This window comes from Apodemus sylvaticus, chromosome 10, assembly GCF_947179515.1.
Source record: "Apodemus sylvaticus chromosome 10, mApoSyl1.1, whole genome shotgun sequence".
NCBI classification, from domain to species: Eukaryota; Metazoa; Chordata; class Mammalia; order Rodentia; family Muridae; genus Apodemus; species Apodemus sylvaticus.
Genome location: NC_067481.1, coordinates 5220059 through 5236699, shown reverse-complemented (window position 1 = coordinate 5236699; position 16641 = coordinate 5220059). Strand labels below are relative to the sequence as shown.

The window sequence follows — 16641 nt, the reverse complement described above, 5'->3', positions numbered from 1 at the left end:
GACAGATGTGTGGACACACACACATCACACATACAGAGAGACATAGATAGACAGGCAGACACACACATATAACACACAACACATACACAGAGAAAGATATACTACACACACAATACACACACCACACACTACAGATCACACACACACACCACAGAGACAGATAGACAGACACAGACACACATACCCCACCATCATACACACAAATACAGACACACACATACACCACAGGGACACATAGACTGAGAGACACAGACACATGTACTACACACATGGACAGACAGACATCATACACACACACACACACATACACACACCAGCTCTGGGCAGTTTATAGCGCTCTTTGATGACAGGAAGACGAGGCTGAAGCCATTTTTTTTAAGCTGAGAGAAGAGTGTCCCAGCAGTGATCACAGAGAAGCACACCCATCCTCCAGTCTTCCTTCCTGTCTCCACACTTCCCCAACACCCCCTTCAGGGGGGCTTCAGGCTGGTGGGCCTGGTCCCTGCTGAGGCGGAGACTCCAGGGCAGTATCTTGGGGGGAGGAGGAGGCTCCTTCCTGCCTCACATCCCCAGGTCCCCAGCTGCCCAGTGCCTGAAGATAGGTCAGAGGTCAGGGGCTAAATTGCTGGGCTCTGGGCTGTGGACTGGAGGTCCTGGCCCAGCCAGATTGCTCTCTGGCACCTAAGGTTTGTATTTACTGTAAACAGCTCTTCAGTGTTTCTGTTAGTACTGTAAACAGATTGAGGGGCCCTGTGCTTGAGGCCTAGGTAAGGTGCATGGGGAGAGGTGCATGGGGAGAGGTGCAGTAGGGAGAGGTGCAGTAGGGAGAGGTACAGTAGGGAGAGGTGCATGGGGAGAGGTGCATGGGGAGAGGTGCAGTGGGGAGAGGTGCATGGGGAGAGGTGCAGCAGGGAGAGGTGCATGGGGAGAGGTGCAGCAGGGAGAGGTGCATGGGGAGAGGTGCAGCAGGAAGAGGTACATTCTTCATAGGTACCTGGGATTCTAATCCCTTCTTTGGGGATATATCATACCTGCAGCATAGCCAACTGTGGTGGTGGCAGCGGCGGCGGCGGTAATTCTAGGTTCAGGCTGAGCAGTGGGCATCAAGAAACTAGATGTCCCTGGTTGTGTGCCTCGAGTGACTGCTGGCTTCCGTGTCTGTTTGACGAGTGTGGTGGCACAGTTCCTGTTGACTGTTTGACAGGCTGCACTTTGGGAGACGCAAAAGGACCAAGGCTCTGTCCCTTATATCCCTGTCTCCTGTATCTCTGACTCTGACGTGGTCCATGTGTCCAGGTGGGCAGACGGACAGGGTGGTGGACGAGTTGTGCTGGACCTGAGAGCTGCAGACCTTAGCCGCCTCCTGTGCCTGCCACATGGAAGGATGTTTTCCAGAGGAACCTACCTACCCTCTTCCTTCCAGACCCTTTGTCCCCTCTTCCAGAGCTGCTTCCCTGTGGGCCCCTCAGGACCTCACTCCTTCCCTCCTCCCCAGCTCCACCCAAGAGCTGGAGACCCTAGACTACGGCCAGCTCGCACAAGGTTCCAACATGCTTAAAGTTCAGGGGTGCTTCGTGGAGTAGCAGCTGCTTTGCTGACAAAGGGGAACCCCAGGGAGTCTCAGGAGGAGGAGCCCCCCTCCCCTTTCCCCACCCCAGACCCTGCCTAGCTTCCACCCCTAACTGCTTCATGTCAGCTTCTTCTAGAATTTTCGGAGCGTCCATCTGGGGCCTCTTCTACACAGCAAACCGGTTTTCTCAGTCTCAGTGTTCCGTGTCCCTCCTTTGCTGAGTCTTTGAAGCTACATAGAGAGAAAGCCTACCCCATTCTCAGGCTCAGTGGAACCTGACCAAGCGAGGCGGGCCAGGCACAGGCAGGGCAGTGTGGTCCCGAAGGCTCTGTCCCCACCTCCAGGCAGCTGGGTGAACACTGGGTCTGACTGTCAAGAGCTGGCCTCTGACCCCTCCCCTGGCTCCTGGGTGCTGCTCTGACCGGAGCCTGAACTCTGCCCCCCGGGGGTCACGGTGCCCTGTAATTAGGCCATAGCTCATATCTGCTTGGGCCTCGGGCCACAGCTCAGCTCCATCTGGTGCTCTGTCCAAGATGGTTTGCGTGATTAATGGAGGGCCCCACCGGGCGGAGTGGCCCCGGTATTAAATGCCGCTTCTCCTTTTTTTTTTTCTTCCCACTTTTAAAGTGCCTTTGAGATTTTTCCCATGGTGTGTGGAGGGAGGAGGGAGGGTATTTCTCTATCAAGGCAGGTCAGGACTGGTCACTACACGGGCACTAATGACTGGGCTTAAGACAGAGAAGGAGAGAAGAGAAATGGATCCCTGGGAAATGGATCCCTGCCTAGCAGCCCCGCACCACACTGCAGAGAAGACACAGACCTGTGTCTCCCTCAGGAGCTCTGGGTCTTCCTAGTCCCCAGGGAAGCACCTAGGCTTACCATGCTGGGAAGGGAGGTAGGCCCCAGACAGGCCTGTATGGCATCAGCAGGCTGCCTGACCATCTTTTCATGGAGGCTTGTTGGAATGGCCCCCACCTGGAGGATCATGGGAAATGGGATGCGTGCAGAGCCTCAGAATATGGGAGAGCAGTGTTTGGGGAGTCGGGGACCTTCTGATGAGCTAGATGGTGGGGAGCAGAGAGGAGATAAACTGAGAGGGTGAGTTGGGTATGTTGGGTGTTGGCCTCGAGTTGGGCTCTTTCCTTTCGGTCCCTAGGCGGGACCCTGGTGTGGCGTCTGACTGCACACTGGGAAACTTTGCCTCTGGCCTTCACACTCTGAGTGGCAAGAGCTGCAAGCTAGGCCTCTTTTTGAAGTCTGCAGCGTCCCTTCCGCCTTCATCAGCTGCCATTTAGTTAGGAACCTTTGACCTGAGGGGACTCAAAGTTCACACGATCCCCTCCCCTCCCCTCCCCTCCCCTCCCCAAGGCCAGGAGCATCCAGCCTGTCCTCCAGGGACCCGTCCGAGTCCGCGCCACATTGCACATCCACTACTGGATGTGTGCGCGCGGTGGCACAAGTCCGTAATTGCAGCACTTGGGAGGCAGAGGCAGGAGGCACGGATTCAAAGCCAGCCTTAGCTGCAGAGCAAGTTTGAGGGCAGCCTAGCAATAGAAGACCCTGTCTGATACACAAAAACAAAATCAAAATACATCTGCAACTCCACCACAGCGTTAGGGAGAGCAGCCTCCTCTCCCCTGTGGCCTTCCTGCCCCAAACCAGGAAGTTCTTCTTATCTCTCTGCCTCACACCTTCTCAATTTAGGCAGGTTTCTTCAGCAGCTGACTGTTCCAGGTGTGCTCAAGTCCCATGGCTGTAATTTAGCAATGAGAAAGGGAGTGACTTCTGCAGTGGCGGGCGTTTATGGCAATCGTGGAATGACCCTGGGGCTCCCAGCAGGAGGGGCCACGGTGGGAGGTGGGAGGCAGGAATCTAAAATTTACACAAAGAGGGCCTTCACTGGGACAGCCTGCCTGAGGGGCGGCAGGCTTTGGAAGAAGAAAGTTAGAGGCCCACAGGGGCGGGTGTGGGCTCAGGGCCCCCATCAGCTCTGGGCAGAGGCTTCTTTCTTACATGCTTGTCTGATGGTTTGTGGGATTGTGAGGAGGCTACCTGAAGTCCTTTACTTGTGTGTGTGTGTGTGTGTGTGCGCGCACGCACGTGCATTAGTGGGTATGTGAGTGTGTGTGAGTGTATGTGTGAGTGTGTGTGAGTGTATGTGTGAGTGTGTGTGAGTGTATGTGTGTGTGTCTAACTGTGTATGTGTGTGAGTGGGTATGTGAGTTTTATGAGTGTGTGAGTTTATGTGAGTATGTGTGTGTGAGTGTGTGTATGTGTGTGAGTGGGTATGGGAGTTTTGTATGTGTGTGAGTTTTGTGAGTGTGTGTGCAAGTGTGTGAGTGTATATGAGTGTATGTGTGAGAATGTGTGTATGTGTGAATGGGTTTGTGAGTGTGTGTGAGTGTGTGTGTGAGTGGGTATGTGAGTTTTGTGAGTGTGTATGTGTGAGTGTATGTGACTGCGTGTGTGTGTGTGTGTGTGTGAGTGTGTGTGTATGAGTGGGTATGTGAGTTTTGTGAGTGTGTGTGTGCATGCGTGTATGTGACTGGGTGAGTGTATGTGTGAGAGTGTGTGAGTGTATGTGACTGTGTGTGTGTGACATCTGCTGCAGGCAGAGTGACCCTGTAATTTACTACCCCACCTGGAGCTCCGTATTCTAAAGGGGAGCCCTGCGTGACCCTGTCAACTGTGTGTGAGCCAGGCTTACAGACCGTGCAGGAGGACGGTGTGACAAAGAGGGGACCTCCGGCTCACCTCCGCCTCGCCAAGAGAAGCTGGGTCGGATCGTGGTGGGCTGAGAGAGAGGGGAGCAGGAGGCCCTGCGTAGCATCGTCCCTTCCCTAGACTTCCAAGCCAGGCCTGAGAGATGGCCTCAGAGTAGACAGAAAGCCAAGAAGCCCAACAGGATGGCCCAGCAGGCTCACATTCCCTCTTCCCCCTCCTCCCCTTCCTCCTCCTCCTCCTCCTCCTCCTCCTCCTGCTCCTCCTTCTCCTCCTCCTCCTCCTCTGCTCTCTTGCCTTTTCTTTCCCTCCCCTTCTCTTTGCTGTGAGGGTCTCACACAGGCTCCATCATGGAGCCGTACCCAAGCCTGCTGTTCCCTTTTCTGGGGTCAAAGGGGAACCTTCGTTTCTGGGGCTGCTATATCAGATTCGGTGGGGCTTCCCACCCTCACACAGTAAATATTCTCTCAGAGCTGTGCAGGTCAGCAGTCCCAGCTCAAGGTGTCTGTGGTGTAACTACCTTCTCCAGGCCCCAAGGGAGGGAAGGCTGATCTGACCTGTGCCTCTTCCAGCTTTGGTGCCTGTCAGCAGTTTTCGGCTTGCACACCCATCCCTGACACGAATCGGCGGTGGCCTTCATGTGGCTGTCTGCAAAGTGTGTGCTTTATCAGTTTTATCTCTCTCCACCTTCTGTGACGTTTGTCACGGGTTCAGGGCCCACGCTCTACTCCAGGGCAACCCTTCAGAGCCTCACTTTAATCATAACTGGAGAAATTCGTCCTAAATAGGGCCGCAGTTCTAGGTCGTGGGAGGCAGAACATGAATGTGTCACCTGGGTGGACACTGCCTCTCTCACTGTGCCTGGCCCACCCAAAGTAGGTAGGTGGATTTGGGGGAGCCACCGTGATAGGGTCTGAGTGGATTCCAGATGGGTGAGCCTGCTGCTGGCTGGCCCAGGGGCTTCTTCAGCTCCCTGCTGGCAGGTTTTTCCAAGGAGGAACCAACACAGAGAAGTTGGGGGCAGGGCGCCTAGAAAGAAGCAAGGAGTAGGGGACTTGCCTACCAGTGGTCTGGGCTCCTGAGCGGGACCCCCACAGCCGCCCGTATTCCGGGTCCTGTTTTGAGCGACCAGGCTCTCTGAGCTTCTCTATTGGGAGGAGTGACGTGGGCACGTGTATCCCGTGTGCTGGGCTGAGATCCGGTGCCCAGCTCCTCCGCGTGTTTGTTCTTTTTTTCTCCTTGTCTTATCTCAGAGACCCAGCGGCAGGCAGGGATGGGATGTTTCTGACCTCCTTCACTCAATCATTTCAGAGTGTACCCAGCCTGCCTTTGGCACGTGATAGGGGACCTTGAGGGCCCAGAGTGACTGACCTTGGCAGAGGAAGAAGTCTCTTTCTAAAGTCATCATATGGAGCCAGGCTCTGTGATACATATGCTGGAGGGGCTGAGGCAGGAGGACCACTGAGAGTTTGAGGTCAGCTTGGATAATACAGTGAGACAGAGGTCTCAGTGAACCAAGAGAGAAGAGGAGAAGAGAAAAGGGTGGAGGGAGAGAGGGAAGACAGCACAGAGTGGACAGACCCTTTGCTTCAGCAGAATGGCCTTCTCTGGCTTTGTCCTTGGGACCCCAAATCCCCTAGCAGAATCTACCTCTTCCCAGGGGTGGGTGGATGCTGGTTAGATCTCTGTGAGTTCATGCTGGGTTTCTAAAGGCAGGCAGAGAGGATCATGGGACAGGACTCTATGGGCAATGACCTCGGTGTCATGATCCCCGGCCACCATCTGTGGGCCACATGTACAGATATGCCCAGGGCAGCCAGAGAGCCCTTGGCCGCCACGCTGGAGCCCTGGGCAGAGGTGCTTTTTCTTCTGGGGTCTGTCTGCTGGGCCCAGCAGGGCTTGGCCCTGAGGAAGGGTGGTGGGGGGGGGGGAGGGGAGGCTCTCCTGAGGTGTCAGCTCCAGCTTTCTCACTTTCCTTCCTAGACTCCAGGTGGGCTTGAGGTGTCCCTGCTGGCTGGCGCTGTCCAAGTAGGAAGAACTTCCTGCCTTCATTTGGACTTGGCCTGGCTTTGTTGTTAAGTACCCACGTGGTTGTTGGTAGGGACGGTTGTTTACGAACGTCCGGGACAGGCTCTTCACTGGGACTAATTTTAAGTTCTTCCTTTGGGACTGTTCTGCTTCCTGAAGGTACATTCTCCCCCCTCCCCGTGGCTCCATCTGTATCCTCTCTCTGTCCTAAGTCTGCTCCCTGCCCCCTAGCTACTGCCCTACCCCCAACCCCCAGCAGCCCAGGCCTCCGAAAGTAGTTCCTGAGACAGCGACCCAAGGGGAGATTGTCACTAGGGTCCCCATGTTGGGATAGGACAGAGGGGATAAGGCCACGAAACACAACAGAGTCCATCATATCCTGAGGAGCCCTGAGGACTACAAACTGCTCCCCAAAGAAGTCCTGCTGTAGAATGCTAAGAGAGCTGCAGTGTTGATATTCCAGTTTGGGGAGGACTAGGACGTGGCCTTCTTCAGGCCCCAGGCAGAGGCGGAGGCAGAGGCAGACTACCTAAGATGAGGTAAAGTTCTGCAGGTGCTTGAGCAGAGAGGTGGGCCACCTGTGGAGACACTCAACAGAAGGTTGATTAGACAACAGTGTTGGATCACCTCCATTCACTGCATCACACACATCACCAACACTACCCCACCCCGCCATTACGCACAGCTTGGTGATGTATGGAGTTCCAGGATAGAGAAGTTCACTGTAGCCCCGGCATTGTTTGGTCTGAGTCTTCAGCTGCCAGCCTTGAATGAGGCTCTCAAGACTGGCCTTGTGCCACAAGGTCAGCTTGGGAAGGCCTGGGGCCCTTGCTCTGCATTTTCAGTCTCTGCGGGGTGGGAGTTGCTGCCTCCAGTTGGGGGAGAGTAAGAGGCTGAGGCCTCCCAGCCAGCCCCAACTCTGCCAAGGCCAAGGCCTTGCCCGATGCCCCGCCCCACTCTTTCCCAGAGTGAGGACCTGGGCCCAAGGCACAGTTCTCAAAGGAGCCTGAGACAGGGCAGGACAGTTGTGGCCTGGGGAGCCTTCTCTCCACCACCCCCCCCCCCACCAGCTCCTCTGGATACAGGTACGGTAAGTTGTTACCGGTAGACCACTTTCCTCTGTGGTACCATCTGCCCTATGCCCTGGGTGGTGGACTCTGCCTTCCATGTGGCTAGCATGTGCTGCAATTCCTGGGGAGAAGTCTGACCTGAGTATCTTAGAGCCTGAGCTGTGGTTCCGCGCTGTTCCCTCCTGTGGGGGCTGTGTGCAGTGCTGTGTGGGCCTGGGGGCTGTGTGCAGTGCTGTGTGGGCCTGGGGGCTGTGTGCGGTGGTGTGTGGGCCTGGGGCTGTGTGCGGTGCTGTGTGGGCCTGGGGGCTGTGTGCGGTGCTGTGTGGGCCTGGGGGCTGTGTGCAGTGCTGTGTGGGCCTGGGGGCTGTGTGCGGTGGTGTGTGGGCCTGGGGCTGTGTGCAGTGCTGTGTGGGCCTGGGGGCTGTGTGCAGTGCTGTGTGGGCCTGGGGCTCTCCATTTCCCTTCAGGACAGTGGTCTCAGGCTGGGGCAGGCCTTTGCAGCTTTCCCTGGTCTCTCCTCCCAGAGCAGGCCCGATACAATCCGTGCACCAGGAAGTGTTCGATCCAGTTTCAGAAGCCAGGAGAGGTTCAGAGGTTCCCGCAGGCTGCGGTCAGAGCAGGGGCCTTAACAATAGTCCCTGTGTTTGCTGCATTCCTCCTTAAATAGGCCCAGACCCAGGCTGCTCTGGCTTAGGCCCCCCACGGGTCCTGGGGAAGGAGGGTTTACAGCTGGAAGGAGGCTTTTTTTGTGTGTAGCAGCTGAGGTAAGGTGCTTGAGGGACAAGGGGAGGAACTTGTGCTTTGGGAAAGGAGTGAGCCGGGAGGTGTGTGTTCTCTTGCTGAGGCCTCCGGAACCACCACAGCTTCCCTAGCAAGGTGCAGGTTTGAGACCCTGTCCTTGTGTGTGTCCTGGATAAGGTCACCCATGTGACGTCCCAGGTGGGGGCCTGAGTTCCTTTTAATTGTTTCTCCTTCTTATTTCTTTTTTGAGACAGGTTCTCTCACTGAACCTGGAGTTTGCCATTTCAGCTAGACTGGCTGGCCAAAGGCTCAATCCTCCTGTCTCTGCACACCAGTACTGGAGTTCGAGATGCCGGCCACTGCGCCTGGCTTTTACATGGCTTCTGGGGGTTATTATAACTTAAGTCCTTATGCTTTCAAAGCAAGAACTTTCCCCAGCTGGGCTGGACGGGAGAACTCCCACTCATCCTGAGCTTGAGGCCGTGACTCACCCTCATCTTCTCAGTCTAGGGTCCTGGAAGCCTCAGTGACCCACGTCCACCACCGGTGCGTTAGGCCGGGTCGGGGGAGTTGATTCGGAACACCCACTGCCATTAGGACCTCGTGTATGCATCTTGTATCCTGCTATTCGATATGATTCGGATGACTCTGGGAGACTTTGGCCCGTAAATCCGAACTGTTTTCAGAGTTTGCCATGTTCGTGCAGATGTAGATACCCTCCTAAATAAATCTTCTGATTATTTCCTTGGGATGCAAATCCCAGCAGTGGACAGAGCGCAAAATTCCTCAACAGCCTTTGGTTCCAGTTAAGAGGGTGGAGTCTGAGGGGGCTCAGAGAAGATGAGACTTGGGCCTGTCTTGGGTAGGGGTGAGTCAGCCCTCCATGGCATTTTGGATAAATAAAAGGGCTAGGGTGGCCGGGCGGTGGTGGCGCACGCCTGTAATCTCAGCACTCTGGGAGGCAGAGGCAGGCGGATTTCTGAGTTCGAGGCCAGCCACTGCAGAGTGAGTTCCAGGACAGCCAGGGCTATACAGAGAAACCCTGTCTCGAAAAAACCAAATAAAAAAAGGGGGGGGCTAGGGTGGCCCCTCCTGCTGTAAGGGCTGGTGACACTGTTGTGGCTCCCAGGGGCAGCGGGGAGACCTGTATGTTCGGTATGTAGTAAGCCATACTTTGGGGTGCTCACTGAGGGCCCCGCTGCCTGCACTAGCTTGGACCTGTGTCAGGCTGCTTTTCTACCCAGCCAGTCACTGCGATCTAATGTGTAGTCAAGTCAGGGTCTCAGGCAGATGGCCTGGATTGAGCTGCAGTGTAGCACATTGTCCCATCCCGCTGGGGTCCATAGACGAAGGGTCCAATGACCTCACACCACTCCGAGTCTTGTCTCTTCTGTGTCTCCTGCATCTCCTCATCCCTTGTATCTCCTGCATCTCCTGCGTCTGACCCAGGCTGCTATACTGCAGTACTGGTGACAGGGTAGACACACCCATCCTCTCTCAGTTCTGAGTTTAAATTCAAGGTGTCAGTAAAGCTGCAGTCTATCCTAATACCCCTAAAGGGAGGCCACTTCCTGCCTGTCCCAGCAGCTGTGGCCCGAGACACTCAGATGGCCTCTGGCTTCTAGCTCTCTGGTTAATCTTACTCCTTTCTCTTTCAAGGACACTGCTTGGTGTCCGTCCCAAATTAGAAGTATTTGTATCTTGATTACTGTTAAGACCCGTTTCCCATGAGGTTTTGAGGGGTTAGCACTTGTACATGTCTTTTTGTGTGTGGGAGGGGCAGTTTTCAGAATAACTGCGTAACCCTTGAAGAAAGTGGGGCGTCTTGGGCTGGGTAGGGCTGAAGGCAGTGCCTCCCTGCTCCATGAGCACAGTTAGAAGCCCACGGCCACACCGTTAGAAGATAGTGAGGTTGCGGTGGTGCTATGAGTGACCATGTCAAATTTTGAACACGCTCCCTGAACATACCTGTGGCCCGTGGTGTGGGGAAGAAGTGTGTGGGCAGCGTGGGATCCAGGAAGGCTGGGGAGAGCCTGGCTTGGCACCTGATTCTTCTCCTGAGGAGGCCAGGCTCTTATCTGGGGATGGTCTGAGCAGAGGCAGCCACTCCCTCTGTGTATACTTTGTATAGAGAGCCGAGGACCCAGGGGCCTTGAGACCGTGGGTGACTTCGGCGTGTGGATGTGGTTCGTGCAGCTCATTTTGCTCTGTGCCAGCATTCAAAATTAGCGTGGAAATGCGGACCGTTGGCAGAGTGCACAGGTAGAAACCAAGGCTCCATCACCACTGAAGATGTGGGAGGGGGATGGAGTAGGACCAGGGGTGAGAGTGGAGGTAGGGGTGGTGAGGGGTGGGGGCGATTGTAGTTTATGGTTGGTCCAGGCCTTGTTCCCTTCTTTATCCTCCAGAAGGAAAGCGGTCCCCACAGGAGTGCTCCAATCCGGGGAGCCAGGCAGGCACCAGGAGTCTGGGCTTCCTCTGCCTCTCCCCTCCACAGCTGTTTAATAACACAACACAGTCTTGCTTGTTAGGAGTGGGCCTGTGGGCTATAGGAGGGAGCTAGAGGCTGGGGGTGGGGTGGAGGGTGGGGCTTTGGCACCTCACCTGAGATTCTGGCCACTCCTCCCAGCCATTTGTAAGCAGGTCTGTCCTAGTTGCTTGTGGGGTGTCTGGAGGGGCTAGTGTGTCAATATAGGCTGGGGAAACTTAACCGAGGGGGCACCTTCTACGTGGCTACAGGGGCTCCACCATTTATTCTGGGTAAAAACTTCCATGTTTTTGGGCTTTGGGGTCACTCCATGTTCCTATGGGTAGCTCCTCACCTCTGTAGATAAGCCCAAGAAGCTCACCAGTTCCCAGGGGGAACTTGGGAGTCATATATTAATTCCTTAGGAGACACAGTTATGTCTCCCAGGGAAGAAGCTCTGACAAAACCCGTGCGGGCGCGCACATGTGTGTGACACACATTCAGAGTTGACCTCGGTTGTTTCTGAGTGAGGGTCTCACTGGCCTGAAACGCTAAGAGACTGGGATTCCCAGCCTGGAATTACCCACACCTGGCCTTTAAAATGTGGATTCTAGAGGCATTTCACTGACTTGAGATCTTCCGTGAGTGACTCCCATCCCAGCCCTCTGGTCTTCCCTACAGAAGTCTGGTACTGTAGGCCTGGGGGTGGGGGGTGGGGATGGGAGTCGAGGTGGGGGAGGGTGTTTGCATTTAGAGAAGGCTGGGAGTGGGGTGGGAGGTCTGGGGGGTGCAGTACCTTTGGCTCTGGAGCTGTCACTAGGGCTTGGGTCAGCCCTCAGTCCTTTCTGCTGTGGGCAGGAAGGGGGAGGACATCATGGGGTCCCGTGAAACCTGGCTTCTGGGGCTGGGGGAAACCCTGCATTGTCTGGAAGCAGAGCTGGTGGATGATCCTGCCACGTGGGCCCTTCCGGCTCTGCGCCTGCCTGACCTAAACAGCTGGTGCTCATTTCACTGGTGGCTGCGGCAGAGGCAAGAAGAGAGAAGCTTCCTGGCCACCACCCTGCTGCCCCCCTGGGAGCAGTCAACTCGGCCGGGTGGAAGCACTGGGCCTCAGGGTAGGAGCAGGGTGGTCAGTGTCCTGCACTGCCCGGAGTATGATTGACAGGGCCTAGGCTGATGAGGTCCGCCAGGGAGCGTGTGCTGAGCCTAGAGACCGGATCGTTGAGGGTAACATGCAGCTTTGGAATCAGATGGATGCTATGGTTCCTTACTGTTGGGCCACTGGAAGAGTATGAAACTGGAGTTGTGGGTGGTTGTGAGCAACCATGTGGGTTCCGGGAATCAAACCCAAGTCCTTTGTAACAGCAGTAAGGGCCTTAACCCCTGAGCCAGCTCTCAGCCCCAGGAATAGTATTCTTTATAGCACAACTGTTGAGGTATCTTGGGGCGTCGCCATGTTGTGGTGGGCTGTGCTCTCCTGGCTGGGTGTATGTCAGGGGAGGGGAGGAAAGCCACAGGAGAGAAACTCCAGAGTCCTAAGTCTCTAGAAGGGGGTGGCTGTATGGCTTGGGCTGTGGCCATCCCAGAACGGGGGAGGGGCTACCGTCCTCTCAGGCCAGCCTCCCGAGTGACTGGTACTGTGTGAGAGATCCTAGGATGGACTCGTCTGTTTCTCATACTTACCACATGCAGGCAGAAGAGCGAGGTGGCTTCCTAGCCAGAACACCTCTCTCTCCGTCCTTCTTTCCTTGTTGACGTGTTGGGTATTGGTCCTAGTGTATTGTGCCTAGTAGGCAAGTACTCTACCACTGAGGTCTCTCTATCCCTCGCTGTCTCTGGGGGGTGGGGGGAGGTTCTCATAGAGCTACTTGAGCTGGCTTTGAACTTGGTCTGTAGCACAAGCAGGCCTTGGACTTGAGATCTTTTCCTCAGCCTCCCAAGTAGCTGGGCATCTCCATTTCCCTTGGTCTCCCTTAACATAGAGAATGCCACGCAATGCCAGGGCCCCTCGGCCAGTGTGCACGCCACAGCCGCTCTTCTCTCTCTTCCAGCCTTAAAGAGATCGTTTGAAGTCGAGGAGATTGAGCCACCCAACTCCACGCCACCCCGGAGGGTCCAGACTCCTCTGCTCCGAGCCACGGTGGCCAGCTCCAGCCAGAAATTCCAGGACCTGGGGGTGAAGAATTCAGAGCCTGCTGCCCGCCTCGTAGACTCCCTGAGTCAGCGCTCCCCCAAGCCTTCCCTGCGGAGGGTGGAGCTGACCGGGACCAAGGCGCCCGAGCCCATGTCTCGCCGCACGGAACTCTCCATTGACATCTCTTCCAAGCAGGTAGAGAGCACGGCCTCTGCTGCCGGGCCCTCGCGGTTCGGGCTGAAGAGGGCCGAAGTCCTGGGCCACAAGACCCCAGAGCCTGTCCCTCGGCGGACGGAGATCACCATTGTCAAGCCTCAGGAGTCCGTGCTCCGCAGGGTGGAGGCCCCCACCTCCAAGATTCCCGAGGGCTCCGCCGGGTTGCCTGTCACCGATGCAGCAGCGCCCAAGAGGGTAGAGACCCAGATGCCCAAGCCGGCTGAGGCGCCCAACTGCCCGCTCCTGCCCCAGACCCTGGAGAACTCGGAGGCCCCAGTGTCTCAGCTGCAGAGCAGGCTGGAGCCCAGGGCCCCTGTGGCTGAGGTCCCATATCGGAACCAGGAGGGTGAGTAGGAACACAGCACTGGGTCTTCAGGCTGCGCACGTGGGATGGGACCTTGCTTTGAGGTTCCTAGAAGAGCCTGTGTGTGTGTGTGTGTGTGTGTGTGTGTGTGTGTGTAAGACACATACTTCCATGGAGATGGGAAAAGACCTGGATGTGCAGAGTTGTGATGCAAAGTTCAGAGCCTGCAGTTGAGAAGCACCTGTGGGTACCGAGCTCCTTTGGTGGCCTCTGCCAGGCCTGTCTTGTGATCGTGGAACTGTGAGGACCAAGCAGCTGGAGAGTAGTTGGTGCTAGAGCCAGCTGTGCTCCTGCAGCGCTTGGAACAAGCCACATCCTGGTGATCGATCGCTAGGTCTCTGGGTGGGCCTTCTGGGATCCAGATCTCGCCCATGAGGAAGTGCAGTGTGAGTGCCTAGTGGAGGCCCAGAGCTGGGGATGGGGGAGGAGGACCGTGAGCCCTCCCAAGGTTTGCACGTGAGTCCTCCCATCCCGCTATCTCTCTAGTCTGGCCTTCCTCCCTAGATGAGTAACTTCTCACTGCTGAAGCAAAACCGCCCGAAGACCCACATAAGGAAGGGAAGGGGTTGTGTTGGTTCCCGGCTCCAGGGGACGTAGTCATCACGGTGGAGAAAGCCAGATAGCAGGAGTGCGTCTGCAATCCGGAAGCAGAGGGTGATGATCTCTTCCCCCCCCCTCCTTTAATTATTATCATTAATTGTAGTGAAATGCACACAAGATACGATGGCCGCTGTGGTTGTGTTAATGGATGCAGCTCAGGGCTGCTAAGCACATCCAGGTTGAGGCACAAGTACCACTTCCAGGAATTTCCAGAACTTCCACACCCCAAACAGAAGCAACTCCCGACCCTCCACCTCCTTCCTCAGGTCCTGACAGCCCCCTGCGTCTTTCTGGGTGAGGCCCGGGCTACTCCATTCTCTCTGGCTTACTTCTTGGTGTGTTCACAGTGGACCCTGTGTCAGAACCTGATTCCTTTAGCAAACTGAATCGTGTTATGTGTGCAGTGGAACACATTTTCCCCCTGTAGTGGACTTATGCTTGCCAGGTTGTGCCCGGTTCAGGTAGAATCAATTTGTCCACTGATGCACATCCAGCTGGCTCCCGGCAGTTGGCTCTTGTAAACAATGCTTGCGTCACGGGGATGCTTGTAGCTTTTTAAGTCCCCCCACCCCTTCCTTGATTCTCTAGTGGTTGGTGGACTTGGGACCAGGTTGTGGTGAGGGTGTGGGGACCTGGGGCTCAGCCTTCTTAGAGTGTCAGAGGTCAGACCACAGTAAGTATTCAGGGTCTCCTGAACCTTTGAAGGGTCCTACCGGGCCTGGGTGTGTGTCTGTGATTCTCTCCCGGAGTCCTAAACTTGACTCTGTTGAGAGTTGCCCAGTCTGAGCGTGCAGACCTCAGGTGGAGGGAACAAAGGCCCTGTGCACTGTTGAGCAGGGGGCCTAGCGCCCTGTGTTCCCTCCACAGAGCCTGATTGATCTGGGACCTACAAAGGCACCAGCTACACCTCCTTCCTGAGAGGAGATGTTCACAATGCTGAGTCAGACAGGATGTGGTTGGAGAGATAGGCTGCTGCATCCGCCAGCCCAGCTGTTGAGCGCAGCCTGCATGCTGGATGCACAGAAGGTGGTCCTGGTTCTGGGGCCGGGCGGGGCATGTCTGCTGAAGGATGCTGTGTGTCTTCCAGTGAGGATGCAGCTCAGATGTTGCACACACGGTTGGGCCGTAGGGACCAGTCCACCGACTCTGCTCTCGCTAGCTTGTGGGAGGACAGTGGGTGACACTGAAAAAGCTCAGCAGAAACCTGTTGAGGAGGGCAGGAATTCAGTAGGCCAGGGTAAAGAAAGGTCCTGTGTGTGCGTGTGTACATGAGTGTGTATGTGTGAGTGTGTGTGCATATGTGTGCATGTGTATGTATGTGTGTGCACATGAATATATATTTGTGTGTGTGTCTTGTGTGTGTATGTGTGTGTGCATGTATGTATGCCTTGTATGTCTGTGTGTGTATATGTCTGTGGTGTGTGTGGTGTGTGTGGTGTGTGTGGTGTGTGTATGTGAGTGTATGTGTAGTATGTGTGGTGTGTGTATCTGTGGTTTGTGTATATGTGTATGTGTGGTATGTCAGTGGTATGTGTATATATGTGGTGTGTATCTGTGATATATGTGTCTGTGTGTCTGATGTGTGTGTGTGAGTGTGTGTATCTGTGATGTATGTGTGTGTGTCTGATGTGTGTGTGTGAGTGTGTGTGTGTGTGTAGGTCAGAGGTCAACTTTGGTGTCATTCCTCAGGAGGCATACTCCTTGCTTTTTTTTCTTGGAAGATTTATTTTATTTATGTGTGTGTTTTGCCTGCATGTATATACATGTGCACTGTGCACATGCCTGGTGCCGTGGATCCCTGGAACTGCAGTCACAGACGGTTGTAAGCTGCCTGTGGCCGCTGGGAGTTGACCTTGGGCTGTCTAGAGAAACAGTCAGTGTTCTAACTGCTGAGCCATTTCTACAGCACCCAGCTTGCTACTCCCCCCCCCCCAATTTTAGATATATTTGCTTTATTTTATTGACTTGCCTTCCTGCGTGTGTGTGTGTGTGTGTGTGTGTGTGTGTGTGTACCACGTGCATGCCTGGTGCCTGCAGAGGTCAGAAGAGGGCATCAAATCCCCTGGATTTAGAGTCAAGGGTGGTTGTGAGCCACCACATAGGTGCTGGGATGGAACAAGTACCCGCTCTTGACTTCTGTGCCACCTCTCCAGCCTGCACGGTGTGGGGACAGGGTCTCTCGCTGGGATCTGGGCTGGCCTGTCCGCTGGCTGGCCAGCAGGCTCTGGCATCTTCCCCACTCTCCCTCTCTAATGCTAATATGGTTGGTGCTTATGACACTTGTGGGTACTGGGACTGAATCAGGTCCTTGTGCTTACACGGCTGTATTTACCAGTGGCTGCACACAGGAAGGCCCTTCATGGGCGTCTAGAGCTCTCCAGATAGTGGAGGGCAGGGCAGAGCTGGAGAGACAAGGCAAGCGGGACCTTCCCCACGGAGCCTATTAGAAAGCTCAGTGAGCCCCTGGGGACCTATCTCATCCTCCCCCACCCACAACCTCTCCTCGGAGGCTACAGCCCACTCTCCCCCCTCCTCTGGCCACCCACCCGTGGGGTCTCTGGCGCCTCTGCTGCTGGTCCTTTCTGCTCCCTAGCTCTCCCCTCAGCCCTTCTCTGGGTTTCCACACCGTCCTTGCAAGCCCTCAACTCCAACTTCCTGACCTCCTGCTTTTGCTTTGTTGACCGCCTACACTCCCCTCAAATCCCTACCCAGCCTTCTCCATAGGTGGAC

General features: G+C 55.5%; 1 protein-coding gene across 4 annotated transcripts in view; it reads left to right on the top strand.

The window, feature by feature from the left end:
• The window catches only part of Septin9 (septin 9), a 171463-nt gene that overhangs the window by 83148 nt on the left and 71674 nt on the right, over positions 1-16641 (top strand). For 3 of the 4 annotated variants that reach the window (XM_052196845.1, XM_052196846.1, XM_052196847.1), the window contains one exon: positions 12649-13293. In XM_052196845.1, the coding sequence (XP_052052805.1) occupies positions 12649-13293 (645 nt within the window). Of the gene's footprint in view, positions 1-7247; positions 7405-12648; positions 13294-16641 lie in introns of those variants that run through there. The other variant, XM_052196844.1, reaches the window with a different exon arrangement.